This window comes from Labrus mixtus, chromosome 6, assembly GCF_963584025.1.
Source record: "Labrus mixtus chromosome 6, fLabMix1.1, whole genome shotgun sequence".
Classification (NCBI taxonomy): Eukaryota; Metazoa; Chordata; class Actinopteri; order Labriformes; family Labridae; genus Labrus; species Labrus mixtus.
Window position 1 is genome coordinate 19,562,173 of NC_083617.1, and position 21,190 is coordinate 19,583,362.

Genomic DNA, 21,190 nt, shown 5'->3' on the forward strand with positions numbered 1-21,190 from the left:
GTTGGTTCAATGTTTCATTCCCTCCTGACAGAGGAAAGGTACATCTAAGGGCGCGGTCACACTGGCCATCTGTACCGTGCTGTACTCAAGCACGATTGCCCCCCCCCCCCCCCGCTGCGCCATTCACACGCTGGCCTGGCACGGCCCGCGGTCATACTGGCCAGGACTAACCGTGCCTAAAAGCACGATTACCTCTTGTACATAACGTCGTAATACGTCGAGTCTGCGTCTGCACATCAGAGAAAAACACAGAGAGCATGACAGCTACTTTACTGACTTTACAGCTTATTTTAAGCCATTTTAATCAGACACAGCAATAAATAAATAATAAAATAAAATAGACACGCAGCCGAGTCTGCGGCCGCACATCGGAGAAGAACACAGAGAACATGACAGCTACTTTGTGTCTTATATTGAGTCATGTTAGTCAGATACAGACATGAAACTCTTGATTTCTCCTTAATGAAGGCTGTCAGCGTTGTTTACCCGCATGCTTGTGCTCGTGCATGAACTGTACCGTGCCGAAGCACACCTCTCCGAAGTGTGCCAAAAGCCAAGGAAGTGTACCGTGTCTGAGCACGATACGGAGCGGTCACACTGGTCAAACGAACTGGACTTTAGCGTTGAAGCATGCCTGGGCACGGTACGGATGGCCAGTGTGACCGCGCCCTAACACAAAGTCATGTTTGTTGTTGGTAGTTCATAAAGTGGCTTTGTTTTAATAGTATTGAAACATATTGAAAAAGTTTTTTTTTAGAATAAACGTTTTCTTTAGTTATGAAACTCAAACTCGTTGACCCTCTTCATGATTACCTCACCATCCTACTTCTGCTCTACTATCTGTCTGGTCTGTTGTGGACTCCTCAGTCATAATATCATTGTCAACCAATAGCAAGCAGGCAACAGGTCACACAAAACCTACGCACTCCTTGAATCATAACACCATTGTGATGGACTCAATGTAGGTCCAGGGGGTTTGCTCCAATAAATACGCTGATAAAAGAAAAAAGTGAGGTCTTCTTCTTCTGGTGTTTTCCCTTCATGAATGTCAGCTTGAGTTTGTTGTTTGGATTCTGCTGTCATGCAACATTTGTGAAGAAGAACAAGACTATAGTGTGTTCATGCAGCACCATCTAAAGCCCTGTTTCCATCCCGTTTTTGTTCAGTACAGTTTGGTACAGTTCTGTTCGGTAAACCCTGAACTTGCTTGCGTTTCCACACCCAACCGTACCCTTATTTGGGAGTGTAAGCCAGATGGAGATAGCCGTGCAGCCCAACACAGTGTAGCCAGCTATCAATTAAGTTAAACGTTCAAGAAGAACAGGGACACAGTAAACAAAAGGGACTCTTTAGGGTCGGACCGGTACCCTTGGCACCCAAACAGAAGGGTACCAAAAAAGTAGGACAGTATGGATCCCTTATTTTGGTACCATTCCAAACTTTTGACGGTGGAAACGCCAATAAATGGGTACTGTACCGAACTGAACTAAACCGGACCGCTTGGTGGAAACCGAGCTTATGTAACCATAGTAAGGGATGTGTGCGTGTGTGTGTGTGTGTGTGTTGATGGTGATCTTCAAACTTGTCATGTCTTCAGGAGAGCTGTTCAGCTTCAATATTAGTGTATTCCTTTTTGGCCTTAAAAAAGATTCACAGTTTGTACAATTAATCTTAATAAGCATTACATTGGGTAAAAACTGCACTTTCAAATTACACAAACAAAATTAAGTGTTTGAAATACTGTAAAATTGTGATTGGTGTGTGTTTGGAGATGTCCATTTTTGGTAGAAAATAGGCTCCCCTCGTGCAAAATCATGAAACAAAGCACAGAGGAAAACACAAATGCATATGGAACAATGTCAGCTTAATCATCTGTTAATGTTTTTTCACTGAGATATTATTTTATAAAAGACAGAATGCCGGCATCTAATTAATATGTAATACATCTAATACATTGTAGCACCAAATAGGCCTAACAATTACAACAGGAAGAAAACAATCGAATTCTAAGAAAAGTTAACCAATAAACGAGACTTACAGAAAAGAAAGCATAAATTCAACTTGAAAACAAAAATGGTTCTTTGGAAACATTGATTTATATTTAGCATGAGACACAAACGAGGTGTTGCATAGATTTAAGGCATTACCCTGGATAAAACCATTAAGTGACATAACGTAACTTCCATAGTCTGTAAACAGAGGATGTCAAATGATTCAGTTGTTTTGGCTTCATGATCTGAGAGCGACAAAAGTCCAGTCCTGCTGGTGCCGGCTGAACCCTCATTGTTCTACACAGATTCAGTTACAATGCTTTTAATAATGATGGCGGCCTAAGATCATAAAAGTTCTACTTTGTGAATTCCTGTATGTGTTTCTTTGGGTTGGTACAGTTTAATCCAAATCAGGCATCAAGATTAGAGCTTTTGTGTTCATTTTTTGGTGTGTATTTAGTAGTTTTTGTTTTTTTCCAGCTTTAGTGGTACTCCACCCAAAGTCAGCAAGAGAGTCGTACACACTCTGTAGAGACTTGAGTTGTGAAAAGAGGAAACAAAAAGTATCTAAAAACCAGATATACCTGCAGCAGATTCCAGACTCTGTTATCTAGGATTTAATGTTGAAAGAGGGACATTGAGTGGTTTAAACATTTGCTCAGTCTCAGCATTTTCTGTCTTATTATTTTTGTGGAGCCGCCGTTTTCAACCTCATCTTTTCTATTGCTTCACTGTTTCATTCTTTCTGAGTGGTTTTAATTCAAGCAGGTGAGTTAACTACATTTCTCCTTTGTATGACTATACATGGTGAGAAAGACATTTTTATTCTTAGAAGATACTCAAGCTATTCAAGTAATTCATGTGCAATGAATGGAATTACTTCATCATTGTTGTATATCATACAAATATCACACTTTTTTTAAAAGTTCATTTGACCTTTTAAAAACAATCCTGCTCACTTACATAACGAATGAATCTCCAATCAGAGGTTTGGCGTTCACAAACATTTATATTAATGATTCCGTCTTTCAACAATGTTTTCTCAGCCATGATGTTCATAGTGTACTATTACTCTGGCAGAGGTTAGCAGGAACAACACAAAGATGTGTGCAAATTCATGGTGGTTGAGTCGCTAGAGCTACCTGAGCGCCTCTCGCTCTCTCTCTCTCTCTCTCTCTCTCTCTCTCTCTCTCTCTCTCTCTCTCTGACCCACTTTGTTGACCAGAGAAAGATGAACAACAAGTGTTTTGGGAACATTATGTCCCGACTTCCTCTCCCTTCACCCCACCCCGCCTCCTGCTCCTCCCCGCCCTTCCCTCCTCCTCCTCCTCCATCACTCTTCCAACGCTCGCCTTTTCTCCCATCGGCGCCTCTTCGACTCTTCAATCACCATAACTCCTCGTTCTAAAAAACTGAGGAACATTTTTAGACATGTTCTTCTCCCCCTCATCTTTAAAACTTCACTGAAGCCTGAGAGATGAAATAGCTGTTAATGTTTGGACGTGAGAGTGTGGACAGAGCAGGTGCAGACATGTGTGAGGGGAGAAACATATCAGGGTAAACACACACATGGCAAATGTGAGTCTAGAACACCTTGTCATTTAGATGCTAAATGTGGCTATTCAAAGAATATATTGTGTTATTTTTCACACCCAATACATCAGGGTGTAATATTGTGCTTACATAAAGTGCAATTCAAGAACTTTATCTGGGTTCAAATTGACATTCATGTCATTGTAAAAATTAACAATACGAATAATCATATCAGATCACATCTTATCTTATTATATATTATCTGGCCGTTTGAGCATTATGTTGGAAGAGTTCATAGACTTTACACCAGCAATGAAATGATTAAACATCAGTTAAAAATAGGGCCGGGCGATATGACAAAAAATGTTATAAAGATAGAAACAAAGTCGATATGTCAATAAGTCAATAACTATCATGACAGATGTGAAATCATTATTTCTTTCAAATTTAAGGGCTCGTTTTTGCTCCTGAGTGAAAGTTGATTTGCTGTTCGTCGCCTTTTTCTTCTTCTCTTTGTGTCGGGTGGCAATTTTTTCAAGTTTGAGGCACATTAGCGCCGCTAATTAATTTGTTATATTTATATTGAGAAAGCATTTTTTTGTGATAATTATAGCTATCGTTTATTGCCCAAAAAACTGTGGGTTAAGTCCTAATACAGGATTTGTTTGATTTAAGTTCATCCTCCAAATTTAACATTAACAATCCTCCGACCCTGATTTTCCACTCATGCCTTCATTAACACAGATAAATATACTGGTAGTATCGGTGTCTGTGTGATTGTGTTTGTTTGTGCATCTTTGATTAGATGTGTGTGATGAATATGATGGAGGGATTGGAGGGGGGGGGGGAGAGGATTTAGCTGTCACAGCGCACAGGGTTAGCCGCTGAGGACGTAATGGAAAAATCACTCAAGATTAACATGAAACACAGGAAATGCTCTCAATTGAGCCTGATTGCCCTATGTGTGTTTTGTTTGTGTATGTGTGTGTGTAAGTGAGCTCTAGTGTGTGTGTGTGAGTGTGTGTGTGTGTGTGTGTGTGTGTGTGTGTGTGTGTGTGTGTGTGTGTGTGTGTGTGAGAGAGAGAGAGAGGAGTCCAAACAGAGCTGACAGAGGAGCTCCTGTTTATTGACAGAATTTCTTATGTGATATTAAAGCCTTGCTAACAAAATAAAACATAAAAAGGTGGTTTCCCCTGACTGCAGGAACAGAGGGTGACACTGATGTTACGGATCAAATCAGCTGCAGCCAGCAACAGGCAATTCACACAAGATCCAATCCTTACACTTTTGCAAAGTCAAATGAAACAAGCTTTTAGAATAAGTCACGGTGACATTTGATCTGTTTTATAGAGAAAACCGACATTTAGAACGACACTTACAAATAAGCTTTGCTATCAGTGTTTCAAAACATCTAGTTGCTCTCTTTACGTTCTGTGTATAAAGTCATTTTACTACAATGACAGAATGCACTCCATGTCACCTTGTTCCAGTTCTGTCAATATGCTTAACTGTCTGTGACGTGTAAAACCACATTTTCAGTTTGAGGTGCAGAGGCTTGAAACTTGCAGGCTATGAATTGGAGTCGACTATGTTACTGGTTTCCTGTTTGGCTCTTAAAAGCTTTAAAACTGGAGGTCTCGAATCGGTTTGTGCAGTTTCAGAACATAATAGGTGTATCCTCTATGTTATGTGTCCTGCCTACCTTTGATAAGAGGAGGAATATTTTCTAAATTGGGTTTATTAATCATAGCTCTGAAAGGAAAAGTTGTATTTTTCCAGGAAACAAAAATAGATGGAAAGCTCTCCCAATTGATTTGAGCTGTTGACCTTAAATCTGACCATATCATTTTCTATATGACTCATTTAGTGGGTTTTTGTGTGTGTGAAGAATGACAACTTTATGTGTATATATATAGATATACCAGTTGAATTGAACTGTGATCTGTCATAGAACTACAGGGGAAAATAAGCCAAAGGCTCAATCTGGTACATAACATCAATCAGCGTCTTTTGACACCTTTGTTATCCTGCAAAACACAAGACATCATTATCATTGTATCAGTGCAGCCGACCACCTGCAGCCACTTAATGTTGAATGTCCCTGCAGCCAAGTTATGTGTAATACAAAGATTAACGTCTGTATATCCTTTTAAATTCAATCAAAAATGTATTATATTCATGTGCTATTTTTTCCTGCCCTGCTGCAGGGGCAAGCTTCAGATTTAATGTGCCGGGAGTTGACTGGAGATGAGATATGCAAACAGGTAGCCACAGGGTCGTCCGTTTTCATTTTTCATCCTGGGAAATTCAGAACAAGTGCTGCTCTTTCCTGCCTCCTCCCAAGGCCATTAACGTACCCTTTAGGGTGGCACAGTCTACAGCTGCTCAAAAGCACAACAAGATAGTTGTTTTGTGGTTCTAAGAGGGATAAGGGTTTTGTATTTCATGCCGATTACACATCAGTACCGAACATATTTAAGAGTTCACAGAAAAGGGAAAAGAAAACAAACAATGGAAGGGGATTTGTTGGGTAAGAGCGTCAAAATAAACATAAAGGTCATTCCTATAAAACATCTAGGTTTGGCCTTTTTGTTAACACAAAACACTTGAATCTATTCAACACAAACGTTTTCAATTAATGTGCAGATAGATATCTGTTGTCACTCAAGCCTGACCCAAATTCGAACCATCAAGTAAAAACTGGATATGAAGCCAACAGTTAGGCTCCACTGCACCTGACATTTCATGTTACTTTTCTACTTGATGCTTGAAGCACACAAGCATAGTTTAACAGTGTGGAACTTTGCACGAGATCCACACACATGCCATAACAAGCAGCACGCTATTAAACTAAAAAAAATAATGTTAAAACACTGCCTGGTTTCCAACTGTTTTTTGTCTGCTTTTTAAAGTCTGATTATGACTGTATGAAAAACAAATCAAGCACAAACTTGAAAGTATCATTTGAAGGGCAATCATTTTTCGGTCCAAGTTCAAACTCAACCTCAAGTTGGTGGTTAATTATTATAACTTGTAAAGAAAAAAAGAAATGTGCCTGCTTTAAATAACTCAAAGAAACATTTATTCACTAATGGTTGCACATCAGCAGCAGCTCTTTTTGCATTTTTCTCACAACTTTCTGTCGTGTAATCAATAACCCGTCAGAGCAAGATGCATGATGGGACAGTAAAAGAACAAACTTTTCAACAGCAGCTCTTAAACTGGGCCGTTAATCCGTTTTTTATTTTTGGGGCTTACAAAAACAGAACGGCTTACATAAGCTCTTGACTTCAGAAACACACGCACACACATGCTCCATCTCCTCCCTGGCCTGTCAGGGCGGTTGTATTTTTGAAAACACCTCAGGCTGAATGGTTGCATTGGCTACATCGAGGAGATGTTGACATTTTTGTAGCGATCAACCATCAAGCTCAAGAGCAGCTGCATTCATGACCAGCCCTGTCATCTCTCAACACTGCTGCTCTTATCTCTGACTGCCTGCTCTCTCGCTCTCTCTCTCTCTCTCTCTCTCATTCTCTCTCTCTCTCTCTCTCTCTCTCTCTCTCTCTCTCTCTCTCTACCCTCGGTCTATTTTTCCCCCAGTTTGCACTGCTTTTCCATGTCTGTTTCCTTTCTTTTTCCTGTCTATTTCTGCCCCTCTTTAAGAGACAGGTTCATTTAAAATACTGCAATATCCTTATGGGCTTGCGAAAACCTTTATGAGAAGCATTCAACTTAGCCACCATTTTTAAAACAACAACAGAATACACACTACATAATCAACTGCTTTTCTCTGTTTATGTGTTTGATAATGTGTTTTTCCCGTGAACAATGTGTATCCCGCTCGATTTTCCTTGCTCGTTCTCCTCCTTACCTCTCCAACCTTTCTTCCCTGCAGAGATTTGAAATTGGACAACATATTGTTGGATGCGGAGGGTCACTGTAAGCTAGCAGACTTTGGGATGTGTAAGGAGGGAATCCTCGATGGAGTCACCACTACCACTTTCTGTGGAACGCCCGACTACATCGCACCTGAGGTAACCTCTGCCTTCACACCCACAAACCCAGTTAAGCACATACATGTACATTTCATATGTTAAACAATGTCAGTGTTCCACTCTTTGCAGATGATACTCTATTTTTCATTTATAAGTTAAAATAAAGATGAATTAGAATAATACACCTTTGAGGGATGTGCAAAAATACGTGCTTTCTCACCCAAAATGACATAGGATTGTTCCAGCTCAATATGTAATCGCAACATTTTAAGTTTGCTCTGACAACTTGTCAGCGAATCTCTTCTGTCTAATGGGTACTTAGATCCTTCAAGAGCTGGAGTATGGCCCGTCAGTTGACTGGTGGGCTCTTGGGGTGTTGATGTATGAGATGATGGCGGGCCAGCCACCGTTTGAAGCCGATAATGAAGATGACCTGTTTGAGTCCATCCTCCATGACGACGTCCTCTACCCTGTCTGGCTCAGCAAGGAGGCTGTGTCTATTCTAAAAGCGGTAAGTTGTGTTTGTTACACTAGCTGTATTCTGACTCGGCAAGCAAAGAAATGAGCATTTAGTTGCATATATCAGTGAAGAAGTTAAGTGATCACTGCTAAATTTGTTATTTCTAATTACTATGGCCAAGGTCCAGTAACACACCTGCAATCACCACTTGTAGATTCTGCCAAAGAGAACAAGAAGAGTTTTCCACCTTTGTCACTTTGACTTTAGACAGCAATGACTTTTTTAAATTAAGCAGCTATTTCTGTCAACATTTTGTATAATAAAAAACCTGTAGAACAATCACTAGCCCACCTAATGTAAAAAGTGATCTGAGGATTGTTACAGTATAACTGGTGTACAGTGTGCAGGAATTTAAATAGTCAAATATCCCCATTGGACACCGTAATTATATCCTTGTTGTTTTCTGCAACAAGCAAGGAACAGTTCTGCAAACCCTCTTTACCATTACTAGTTCTACTTAATTTTCTTGCTCAGCATCATTATTTATTATAAAAAAAACCACTATGTTTCGTTCCCTCTTGACCTTTGTGGTGATGCTTAGCGAGACTAGTGTGTGGGATTTTCTCTGTTCAAGGCTTAAGTTTTACATACTATGCACCTACTTCATGAGAAAGCTGGATGCGCGAACAACTCCTTTAAAACTCAATTTTCAACACTTTTAAACTCTCATAAAAGCTCAATAATGTTTGACCCATTTGCTGAATATCTGTCAGGCTTAAAATATTTTTCTCGTGAAACTACAGTTCCTTATCCTTTAAACATTTCTTCAGATAAAACACTCAAAAGTTTAGGACTCCCTTTAGCTCACTCTCCCAGAGCAACTTTTCATCACACCATGTGTCATCCTAATTGGGTTGTTTTTCCCTCTCTTTTTTTTGGCTGACCCTGCTCCGTCCTCCTCTTGATTTTCTCATACAGTATGTTGGTTCACGTGTCCCACTCCTCCACCAGAAGGACATTAAGCAGTTCGCTTTATGTTTAATCCATGAATATTTTTTCTGTGTGTTATTTGTTCTGTGTGTGCGTGTGTTTGTAATGCCACTTAACCATTGGTTTATTTTTTCATCCAGTTTTCCATCACAAGCTTTGCGTTTACCTTGGCCGATTGACTGCAAAGCCTTGTGGGAAAGTGTGTGTGTTTTTGTTGGACACTGTCTTTCTTTCTTCTGACCATTGACTTGACCAGCACACTGGGCTCTGATTGGACGTGTCATTCGGGTCACATGATATGATCTCTCTGTTCATTTTAACGGCTGTGCAGCCTGCCCATAATTCCTCATGTTTTTAAGTGTCTAAGAAAGCCTTTGATGAAATATAGGGTATAGGAATCATACATATATAGTGACTTATTTTTTAATACAGCCAAAGGCATATTTAACCTGATTTGAATGATGCTAAGGGGTTGTTTTCATGGCTGTGTGATATTATTTCAATGCAAGGTTGAGTCTTGAGAATTCTGCAAGGGCCTAAAAATGAGACCCCAATTGGGCTTGTACCCATGACTCTAAAACTGAAAGCAACACAGAGGCTTTCTACCTTATTTCATCCATTAATGACCATTAGCTTGTTTAAGTTACATGCCTCCTTGTAGCAAATGACACACAGATCACATAGCAGAAGACCTCAGTCTAAAGCTTTGTCAGGATATGTTGGGTTTGGCTGTGATATTTTGACATCGGCAGCAGATCCTTTATTTACTGTAAGTGGCGGGATGGGGCCTCTGTGGATCAGACTTGGTTTTCCTGCAGATGCTAAATTGGATTGAAATCTGGGGAATTTAAAGGCCCATTGTAGGTACCTTTTGGTGGAGTCAGCACAGGCACACTGACCGATCTACTGCTACATCGCCCAATACACAACAAACTGTGATGCATACTTTCTATTAGAACAAGCATTCACTTTGTCTGTACTTTGGGCTCCAGTTGATCTTCTGTTGGATCAGATCACGAGGTCCAACCTTTGTTTTTCGACACACATTATCGATCCTGTATCTGGACCACTCTTGATAGGTTCTGATAGCGCCGACCAGGAACAACCAATGAGCATTTTTTCCCCCCTTTTTAGATTATTTTTCTTTACATTTTTTTTTTTTACTTGATTTGATAGTGAAAGCTGAAGAGAGACAGGACATGCGGGTAGAGAGAGAGGCATGCAGAGAGAAATGCACCAAATGGAATCAGGAATCAAACCAGTAATGGGGATGCATCGAGGACTGCTGCCTCTACATACTGGGCACCCACTCCACCAACTGAATTAAACCAGCACCCCAAGAGCTGCAGCTTTGAAGACTCGTCCAACTGTTGTCTAGCTGTTACAATTTAGACCTGGCCAATGTTACTCACATACTTACCCTTGACCATTTTTCCAGCTTTTAACATATCTCAAGTACAAAATGTTCACTTGCTGCCTTACTTATCCCACCCACTGAGAGGTGTCATTGTAAATATACAAACTGTTCTTCACTTTACCTATCAGTGGTCGTAATGTTATAGCTGATCAGAGTAAAATCCACCAAATTGGTTTGTGAGGGAAAGAAGTATAACCTTCTAAATACCATTCTGGGTTTCATTCGCGTCATATCAGCAAGGATCAATAGTTTCTTTTTTAGACTGCCATTATTTGGAACATGTGAGAAATAAGAGACATTTTTCTGTCTGTGGGAAGGGTATTGATTTGTAGTTTTTGGGTCTCATCTCAAACTGATGACTCACTACAAAATGCAGCTTATATAAAAAACAAAAAGTGTGTGTTCTGGTACAAATCATATGACGCTGGTGTGAGTAACTTTTCAAAGTTTATTTTTCTTTGATGAAACAAAACTTCCTTTGAAAGTGCTTGTGAATGCTCATCATTGAGTTTGTAATCCCTTGGTTATGCTATGGAGTAAGTCTTTCTCTTTACAGATAAACATGTTAGTCTTAGACGTTAACAAGATGATGATTTTTCATCGGACTCTGAAATCTCTCTTGAAGTACACTCCATTAGGTTTTTCTTCACTTATGAAACCTTCATGTAACAAAAACGTCCTCCTTTCGTCCTGAGCTCCACATGCTGCACGCTGTACAATCTCAGTCTCTTCTGGTTCCTGTTAACACTGAATGAGATATATTATTTCTACCGAGGCAATTCATCAAATCAGTAGGCTTTTCAAATCAAATTCCTCTTAATCTCTCATTTCTCTTCTCTCCATCTCTTTCATGTTTTCTGATGCGTTGCAGTTCATGACTAAGAGTCCTAACAAACGTTTGGGCTGTGTGGTGGCTCAGGGTCTGGAGGAAGCCATTAAACTCCATTCATTCTTCAGAGAGATCGACTGGACGCTGCTGGAGCAGAGGAAGATCAGACCGCCATTCAAACCACGCATCGTAGGTTCACACACTCACACAAACACACCCAGTAACTGTGCAACTTAAAACTCAGATTCTGTCTGACGGGGAACAAACTCCGGCCTGAAATGTTCTTGCCTTTAACTACATGTTTGATGCTTTGTGTCCCCAGCTTCGGCTGTATACGTCCTCAAAACATTTACTTGAAACCGTAGAAAGATGCAATATGCACATGACACAGTAGGGGCAGTGTAGAGGCAGACGGGATGTGACAGAGTCACCACAGCAGCAGGGACAACAATGGCAGGAAGTTTTGAAGACAAGCTGATAGACCTAGTCTGAATGTATCCACATCTGTATAATGTATCATTGCCACCACACAAATAGCTGGCGACAGATATGTTCCATTTGAGGAGTCGATGTGGAAACGTGCAAAACTAAATGGAAACAAGTCGGAGAACATTATGTCGGTGCACGGAGAAAAACGTTGGAGAAATGGCGTAGACATTGTGTTGTGTCAATTGGTCATCAGCTGCCTGATACGATCAGATGTTACTTTTGATTATTGATGTTATTGTCAACATTGACGGGTTAATATTCAAACACGTATAATCACAAATGATCCCCTGTTCAAACTCATGTGAGTAACACATGGCCAAAATGTTCTCTCTCTTTATCTTCCAGAAAACCAAAAGGGATGTGAATAACTTCGACCAGGACTTTACACGGGAAGAACCCATCCTGACGCCGGTCGACAACAACATCATCAAGCAGATCAACCAAGATGAGTTTAAAGGATTCTCCTACTTCGGAGATGAGACTGTGGCCTAGACCCAAACACACTGACACATACACTTAAAACATCTGTACACTCAACATAAGTGAGTAAGGAAACTGTACTCTTGTAACTGCTCCAGGTTTCCGACCACTCCAGGAATTATACTACACCGTTCGTATCTCTCTTTAGGGTCTCTGTGCTCTTGTTGTTTGTACATCTGTGTATATCCTATCAAAATATCTTCTCAAGCAGCATGCGAGTGCAGGTTAGAAACTGTAAGTAATGAAACAATAGTCCTTCACTTGGTCTGGTTGGAGTGTGTGTGTATATGAGAGTGAGAAATGACGTGTGTACAAGTGTGCATTCATGTGTAGCTGTATACCTCTGGAAAAGAGTAAGACTGTCATTTCTTTACTTGATGTGATGTACTGTATCCTGTGTCATTCTCTGTGTTTAAAGAATGTTCTATCTTCCCAACAATTGTATGTGAATGGAAAAAAAAAAATGAACCAATGATTGTATTTAAAGAAAAAACGTTTCGAAAAAGTTCATTCACTATTGAAGTGCGATAAACCGAAGATGTTTTCCTGATGAAATCATCATGATGAGAGTAGATGTTTTATCATTAGAGTACAATTGCAATTTCAATGTCAACTTGAGAAGATGCACCAAAAAAAGCGCCAATTTGGCATTTTTCATTTTAGTTGAGTTTTATCTCAGTGGTTATTTTTAATGCACAGAAAAGGTTTAGTTGTCTTTTCCTTTTAGCCCCACATTTAAGCTTGTTTTTTTTAACACCTTAATGATCCCATTCATCATTAAAAATAACTAATGGTAGCATTAGCCACCGCTAACAAAACATCAGAAGATGACCACTGAGGCATCCAGAGTTGTATCAGGGTATACACTTTAATCTGATTCTCTTATTAAGACAGTTGTCCAATGAAACTATGGCAACCTAAAATAAAAATTCAAGAGAGCCCTTTAAAAATCATCAGTTCTACACCGTCTGGACCCAATCTTCATTCATCAAACGACCATTGAAATGCCTGGTTCAGTGATTGTGTAACTGATTACTGTACTTAACACGACAAAACCAAACCCCCATGATTCCACATGAACGTTGTGGAACGTACACAGATGTGAATGTGTCAGCAAAAGTGACTGAATGTGATAAAACTGAATGTACTTACTTGTGTTTTTTGTGTATCCTCATGTTTTTCATTAATTTAAAACATTGTTGGTTATTGTCATTGTTGTGTTGTTGTTTTTTTCTGGATCGTCCAGTTGTCTCTGACATGTTAGAAATATTTAGATTTCATATGATGCATCAAAACTCGCCTGGTCATAAACCATTCGTTCATAATTAAGTTTATCCTGGTGCAGACTGAATATAGAAACTCACAGCAATTCCTATAAAGCAGTTAGCCCAAAATTTCAAAATTATATGAAACTTTAGTTAACACTCTACCATTGGTTAGCATCAATCTATTTTTGGTGGGACCTTAAAAATTAAAATTTCTGAGAACAATTTTGGCTAGTTAACAATAATTAACAGTTTATTCTTTATTGTTGTTGAAAAGGTTGGACTTTATTTATGTTTAGGTTAATTGATCCTTGTGTTTTTTACTAAGTTCTACTGTACACATTACTATTCGTCAAGTAAATATTGCACATTGCATAACTTAAAGTTATCTTATTAAAATAAGTCAACATTGATTAGTAGTTTGAATTAAACCTTGTTCTCCTGGATCTGAATCTTGTTCTTGTTTTAACCAATGATCACCTCAAATGCCACCCCAGATGGACATTAGGTCAAATACTATATTGTACTATACTCTCGGTATGTTAACAAGAATGAACTAGAAGACAGCGCCCACCAGTAACCGTATAGAGGAGCATCTAGCTCGTTGTGTTTGGAAGTCTGGGGCCCCTGAACAATTTGCTGTATCTGACTTGTGAAAACAAATGGGACATTGAAGTAAAATAATCTTCAAATTAGCGAACAGGTATGAATCAATGTTTCAGGTTAGGTTGTGACTCTACTGTGAACTGAAAAAAAAAACAATCATCTTAAAGAAAACTACATGTGCCATACTCTGAAAGAGGTTTACTTTTTGGTTAAATTTGTATTTCCAAACGTTTTATTCCTTCTTATTTCTCTTTTCTCATCCATTGAAGAAAAAAACATCCACTACTGTGTGCCTTAGTTTTAGTCCACTGCTGTGAGATTTACTTCACCTACCGACACTTAGAGTGCTTTCACACCTGACCTTTAAGGTTTGGTTAAAAATGAACTTGAGTCCGTTTGTTAAATTAGTGTGGATTGTTTGTACTGGTGTGAAACCTGTCAAAGCAACCCTGGTGCAGACCAAAGAACCGTACCGAGACCACTTGAAAAGGTGGCAGCTACCGCAGTCAGGGCCCTCTCTATTCATCATTGCTTGAATTGGGGGTTTTACTGCAAGAAATTCTGACCAATAATAGAGCATTTTGCTCGCACAACTCACATTTGGGTCCACTTGTAAATGTCCTTGGGTGAACACAGACCAAACTTGAGGTAATTATGAAACAACATAACAAATTGGTCCATGATTCCGACCAGAGCAAATCAACTATAGGTGTGAAAATTCTCTAACAGTTCCTCTACACAACATCCATATTCAGTTTTCCAACATGGATTATTATTTTGGCCCCAAAAAAAGTTGACCAAACATCTTCATAGTGTACATGTAGTAGTGTGACATTTATCAGAAACAGAGTATGAGCCATGATGTCTTTAAGCTGTGTCAGGTGAAGAGCACCTGACACAGTGTGTTCATTATCCTAATCTGAAATGTCAAAGCAAAGTTAATACTCATTAAAAAGCTGTTTGTCATGTAGGTACCATGAAATGACTTCATCATGTTCCTCACTTTAATGTAAAGTATTTACATAACTTCAATTATATATATTTTTTTTTATCCCAAACCACAACTGCTCTGAACCTTTACAACTACTGTTTCTTCAATTATGTACCAAAAGTTAAAATATTCAAAGATTGAATTTAACCAAACAGCCACTAAATGGGCTTTTTTTCCTTATTATTGCCTCCATGTTGCCATCATATAATATGAACACATTTATTACAACTAGCATGAAATGTTTGGTGAATAATATGTGATTTCACACATTACTGTGAGGTCTGATTGACAAACATACATCCTACAGACCCTTTATAACTACATTTCCCCCCCTTTATGAGACATCAGCCTTATGAGATACATTTGACCTGCCAGAAAACCAAAATCATAGAAACATCCAGGATAGTGATAGTGCAGGATGAGGAGGGAGATTTTTTTTTTCAATTTGAATTTTGACATTTAAGTTGAAATGATGACAATCAAGATGGAACTATCAGTGCCACATACAATATTTCCTTAACTTTAGACTTCATTCTGAACATTTCGACTTTATGACCAAATGCAACAAATGAAATGAAATAAAAAAAATCATCAGACAAAGGATTTGCCTTGGACTAGTCCTAAAAGTTCAACTTTTTCCCTCCACATTTGTAAATGCAATAAAAGAAGGAAGAAAATGTCTTCCTTTAAGTATTTCCTCATGCCTTACCTGAACACTCTTGTGTACAGCCGTGTGCATGTAGTAAAATCATTACAGGTGTATAGCAACAGTAATGGGATAGAAGATTAGCTGGAAGGACATTCCATCATTAAAGTTTAACACTGTCGAAATAGTTTTACTACCAAATGATTTCAAACTCACTAAACTCCTTCTGTCCATCATTTTGTTTCTTTTCACTTCCTCATGATGCATGTTTGTTTAGTTTTTTTAACTTAACACATGTCTACCAACAACCACAAAAATGTCCTCCAAGCTAAAGACAAAAACCTAATCCAGAGTTTTCCACACATTCCCTTTAGATTTATGTTTATTAAACGTTGCATGGATATTTAAGAAACCAGGTGGGAATCAAACTTCCACAAAAAGCAACATGAGGGGTATATTAAAAAAAATAGAAACAGTATTAAACATTTTTTCTCTCGGTATCAAACATCTTCCTGGGCTCCCTGTGCAGAATCTTATATGTATACGTGTTTGTTTTTTCTGTCCGTGTATTTGTGAATCATAACGTGTACGTTTTGTCATCTGACCTGTTGTTCTGTTCGTTATAAAGTACCTTCATCTGTGTTTGTGGTTTTTGTTTTCCCTTTCGCCCTGTGTGCCAAATGTACTGTATTTTTAAAAGATGTAAAGGTGTCTTTTCATTTTGAAACAAATTAAATATCTTCATGTCAGAAAAGAACTGCTTGTTTGGTGTATCCTGTCTTTACTCTTTTTATTTCAGTTTTGAAACATCTGAGTGGTCAGTGTTACTCTTTTCTTTCTCCCTGTTGGTGAATCAAAGTGAGAATAAACCAGCTATCACCCAGGCAAAATACAAATATTTTTTTACCATTTAAAATGATAATTTGGTTAGTAATTGGAGACAAACATCTTATTCAATTAAAGCACAATATGATCTCAGAATACACTTTACAGCATTACATTAAAAAAAAACACATTACTTCCCCACGTCCAAAAGAAGGATTGTTTTGGGAGCAGGGAGAAGAACTCTTAATTTTTACTTCAACTGAAGTTGAAAGATGTTGCTGCAGAAATACTCAGAAATACACACAAAAAAAGAATAAGATTTCACGTACACTTACAGTTCTAAAATGACTCGACCATAAAAGAGCTATGCAGACCTGTAAACAGAGACAGCCCTTTTTATATACATTTGAAAATAAATGAAAAAAATGAAATTTCAGTTTTATACTGGTGTCTATTTTGTGTCTTTTATTGTTAAAATTCACAACTTTTCACTTGCCTTACATCAACATTATATCTATTATAACAGGTGAACAATCAAAATTCTAAATAAAAGTAAATATCACTTTATACAGTACACTACATTATGCAAATGTTGTATTGCTTGGCAAGTTTAACATTTTTACAGATATAGTTTATCCTTATATCCACCTTAAATCCACCTGGCTGTTGAGATCAGGATAATCCCAATTTTTACAATCAAATGTTTCCCAACCTTACCTGAAAAGTTTTCGCCATACACATAGTTTAATCCAGATCAAAACCAGAACGGGATGACATGACCTGAATCTGTGTCACAGTAGTTTTGTCTTTTGAAAACCCATTTTCAAGCTTTGATCCAATATGATATCTTTAATCCTACTAAAATCACTCATATCTAAAAAATTAAAAAATAAACTCTGAAGCTGAGGAACAAGATGAGCAAAAACAGTGTTAGTTATTTTATTTGTTTATTTGTATATGACCTATTTGTTTTGTAGTTTCTGCCTCGAGTGAAGGAGTTTGTAACATGAGTTTAGTAATTGTAAGAGAAAAAAAGACTTTCATTGATGCACTTTCCACCTGGGAGTTATACCCCTACAGAGGAGATGTTATATGAATAGAAATCAGTCACTTCAGTAATCTCTTCCATCTCAAATGTTTGAGAAGTTGACAGGGGAAGAACGAGTTCATTGCCAGAAGTAGTTATCTGTCTCTGAGGTTCTGAAAAATGTGGTGAGACCGGCTCTTTTTTACCCTGTGTCGGTGGGAAATATGAAAATCAACTCGCGTTATTTAATCTACTTTTGTTTTTCTCTAAACCTCATGACCTTAAAACACCTCGTCCTTTACTCCACAACAGTTTCATATAATCATATAAAAGATTTGCCTGTTTTACTACCAACCAGAGCTCCTGAGACACCAGGCAGATTGTGAAAGTCACGTTTTACATCTACATTTGATACCTGAGTGAGCTGCAGACGAGTACAAATACAGTTTATGGATTGGACGAACATTGCCAGTAAATATAAGCTACAACCAGGGAAGTGTGTAAATAATGCACTGACTGCTCTTTGACTTCATAAATCTGTGCTGACTTCAAATGTTTTACATTTGCAGTTTTATAGAAAAGTATGACCCAGTAGTAATGGGACAATTATTGAGAGCTTCAACTCTTTTCTACGACGGAGGATTAGGGCCATGTTAAAAAAAAAAAGTTTTTTAATTTCGAGATTAAAGACGTAAATTTACGGGAATAATCTCGTAAATTAACGAGTTCGAGACCAGCCTGCGCAAAATGATGAAAGTAGAACTCTTTAAAGTATTTTCCTCTGCAGACAACTTCCTCCAAGTCAGTGTGGTTCTTTCTTCGGAAAAGCCACAGTTTCTTGCAGTATCTTTTCAGGGTGCTGATAATTTATGACAATGTGAAGATGATGATGTGCCAAAAGCATGTGTAGTTTCATATCTGCATAAGTAAAGCCCCAACACAACTATTTGTGTCTGTTATCGGTCTGCCTTGTTAAAGTGTCTCATGTGCAGAACCAGTTTGTGTCCTGTTCATCATTTTACAGATAAACAAGGTCTTGCAAGTTGAAGTGAAAACTTCTCTTGAACTAACTGTTTACCGACTACACAAGGAAGTAGCCTATTTCCTTATTAGTGAAACCTTTAGGACAAGATGCTCCATGTTTGTCATTTGAGAACAGGATGCTGCTGCTCTTCTGATATAGACTAAAATAACAACTTTATTCTTTAAAGACTTTAAGAGTTCTACTTTCATCATTTTCGCGCAGGCTGGTCTCGAACTCGTTCATTTATGAGATTAAACTCGTAAATTTACGAGTTTAATCTCGTAAATGTACGACTTAATTCTTGTAAATTTACGACTTTAATCTAAATTTTTTATTTATTTATTCTTTTTTTTTTAACGTGGCCCTAATCCTCCGTTGTAGTTTTCCATGCCTGCTCCACATATGACTGTCATCTTTTGCTGGATATATTTCGATGCCCGCAGCAAACCACTGGCAAAGCATGCTGGGATAGCTTGCTGCATGAACCAGGATGGCTTTGCCACTGTTTAACAGCTTCCCACCCTCATTATGCCAAAGTCTAGCAAAGAAAATAGTGACATATTATTTGTAGTAATTAAACCCTGTGGGATGCCATTTTTAATGAAATGACTCCTCAATTCATGAAAACAATAGTGATAGGGGAGCTGACAATGTTTGAATTTGATTTTTGAAGTGTGTCCACATCCTGATAAGTATGGGTACATTTAGCCAACTCTGGGCCATAGTTTAGCCTTAGCATGCTTTACCCGGTTTTCAGCTTTGTGCTAAGCTAACAGCCACAGCGTTTGTTGTGAGGGCATAGACAAAGAGCATGAATGAAAGTGCAATCTGTTGTTTCATGTAGAGACCTCAAGGTAAGGTAAATCATGCAGGAGTTCTGAAGCAAATGACCATCAACTATTGTTGCAATAATTAAAATCTGGTTGAGCTAAATGTGAGCTATAATGTCAGGTAAAATACTCTGAAAATTAGTTGAGTCATTGACTTGTAGGTAAAAAGTCAGCAGAATTTAACTCCACTTGTAGCAAAGAGGCAAACCTGCTTTTCAGTGCTTCACTTATATGTAATGTTATTGAACAATGTTAATTTCCTGCATGTGGGACTGTGCCCTTAGACTCTTTCAATTTAAGATCTAAGTGTGGTATCATTAAAAAGGGATAAAAGGTGTCAAAATATATCATCCAGATGGGTTACAAAGTAGTAGCAACAAATAAAAGGAAAAGCTAAGTTTGGGGTTTTTTTTGTTTGCGAGGTGAACACCTTGCAGATCACAACATTGCCATAATAAACATTTTTGACGCTTGGTATTTCTTCATTTCTGGGCATCTTTTCACTCTCTTCATTGTGGAGCACTTAGCAGTGACTTGTCATTGATTAAAAAGTTTTATTTTAATTTTCCATATTCCTAATAAGACACTTTTTAAACTAATCTTTTTAAATAGATAATGAACATTTATTCTATCTAGGCTATCTTAGATGAATCATTTGAATACCAGTATGGTTACGGGCAACATAGGGCCTCCATATTCACCATCTCAAACACCTGTTGCACTATTAGGGTTCATCAGGTAGGAGATTGTACTCTCAGGGAGGGCGGGGCTGTTTAAGGGGGGCGTTTCCTCCTGGCGTATTAAACCAATCAGCGTGCCGCGAGCGGGACAGCGGCGTTTACTGTACCAGCTGAGCTCCAGGTCAGAGACCGAACAGCGTCGAGAGTTTTTAGACTAACGAAGTAAGGAAAAGTTTGAACAAGCGGACCTGTCGTCAGCAGAAAAAAAAAAAACAGACAGCAACAGCGGCTCGGTGTTCAGCCTGTCCCGGCCTGTGTGGAGCTTCTTCTGCGGGTGAGAGGCTGTACAATCCTCGGCAGTGTTCTGAGACTGTACGGCCCAGATCCCCCCCCCTCCTCTTCAGCCCAACACCAACACACTCTGCCTGGTTTCATGGACTAAACGCAAGTTCACAGGTTGAATGCTACGATCTGTCACACTTTTTTTTTTTCTTGCTTTGACTCTTAAATTGGACTTAACATATAGGCCTAGACTGTCGGGGAATTACAACAAGGAAAAGAAATGACTGCCGAAAAGGAGAAAAAGAGGTAAGATTTGAGTTTTCTTCTTACCGGGTAGGTAAGACTTTATAACGCAGATTTTTGTCCATTGAATGAAGAAGCTGCCTTTTGAATAGTGGGCTTCTGTGACACGGAGAGCAGACTGTTGCTGCAGAGCTGCATGTGACTTGGCCTGCTTTCTGCTCTGATAGTGTCTGTGAGAAATGATAGGCTCCGCTAATGGCTTCATACGGTGTTTAAAGAAAGCTTTGTTTCTTTAATGCATCACTACAGCTCGCTGCTTGTTTGTAGACTTATGGAAGGTAAGTAGGTGATTTGATTTTTAGTCCTCAACTGCAAAGACATTATGTCTGGTGGAGATTGTCTCTGGTGAACAAGTTTAAATCAGCATTTTGTTTTCTTTTTATTTAATGCAACGTTCAAGTTGCATTGAATTTGACTTAGGCCGTCTTAAGTGGTGGGGCATGTTAGAAACAATCACTCATTTAAAAGACCTGGATTTATTTTGTCCTATTAAAGAGCAGGCTAATATTTGAATGCAAGTTGTA

The 21,190-nt window shown here is 38.5% G+C and overlaps 2 protein-coding genes across 2 annotated transcripts in view; both read left to right on the plus strand.

Moving 5' to 3' along the window:
* The window catches only part of LOC132975680 (protein kinase C epsilon type-like), a 75,582-nt gene extending 62,445 nt beyond the window's left edge, over window positions 1–13,137 (plus strand). The window contains exons 12-15 of the mRNA XM_061040395.1: window positions 7,423–7,561; window positions 7,845–8,033; window positions 11,261–11,407; window positions 12,053–13,137. Coding sequence (XP_060896378.1) covers window positions 7,423–7,561; window positions 7,845–8,033; window positions 11,261–11,407; window positions 12,053–12,199 — 622 coding nt within the window. The 3' untranslated portion in view covers window positions 12,200–13,137. The remainder of the gene's footprint in view (window positions 1–7,422; window positions 7,562–7,844; window positions 8,034–11,260; window positions 11,408–12,052) is intronic.
* A 7,112-nt stretch (window positions 13,138–20,249) lies between these two features.
* Window positions 20,250–21,190, plus strand: part of epas1b (endothelial PAS domain protein 1b) — a 58,209-nt gene continuing 57,268 nt past the window's right edge. The window contains exon 1 of the mRNA XM_061040394.1: window positions 20,250–20,669. Within this exon, the coding sequence (XP_060896377.1) occupies window positions 20,644–20,669 (26 nt within the window). The 5' untranslated portion in view covers window positions 20,250–20,643. The remainder of the gene's footprint in view (window positions 20,670–21,190) is intronic.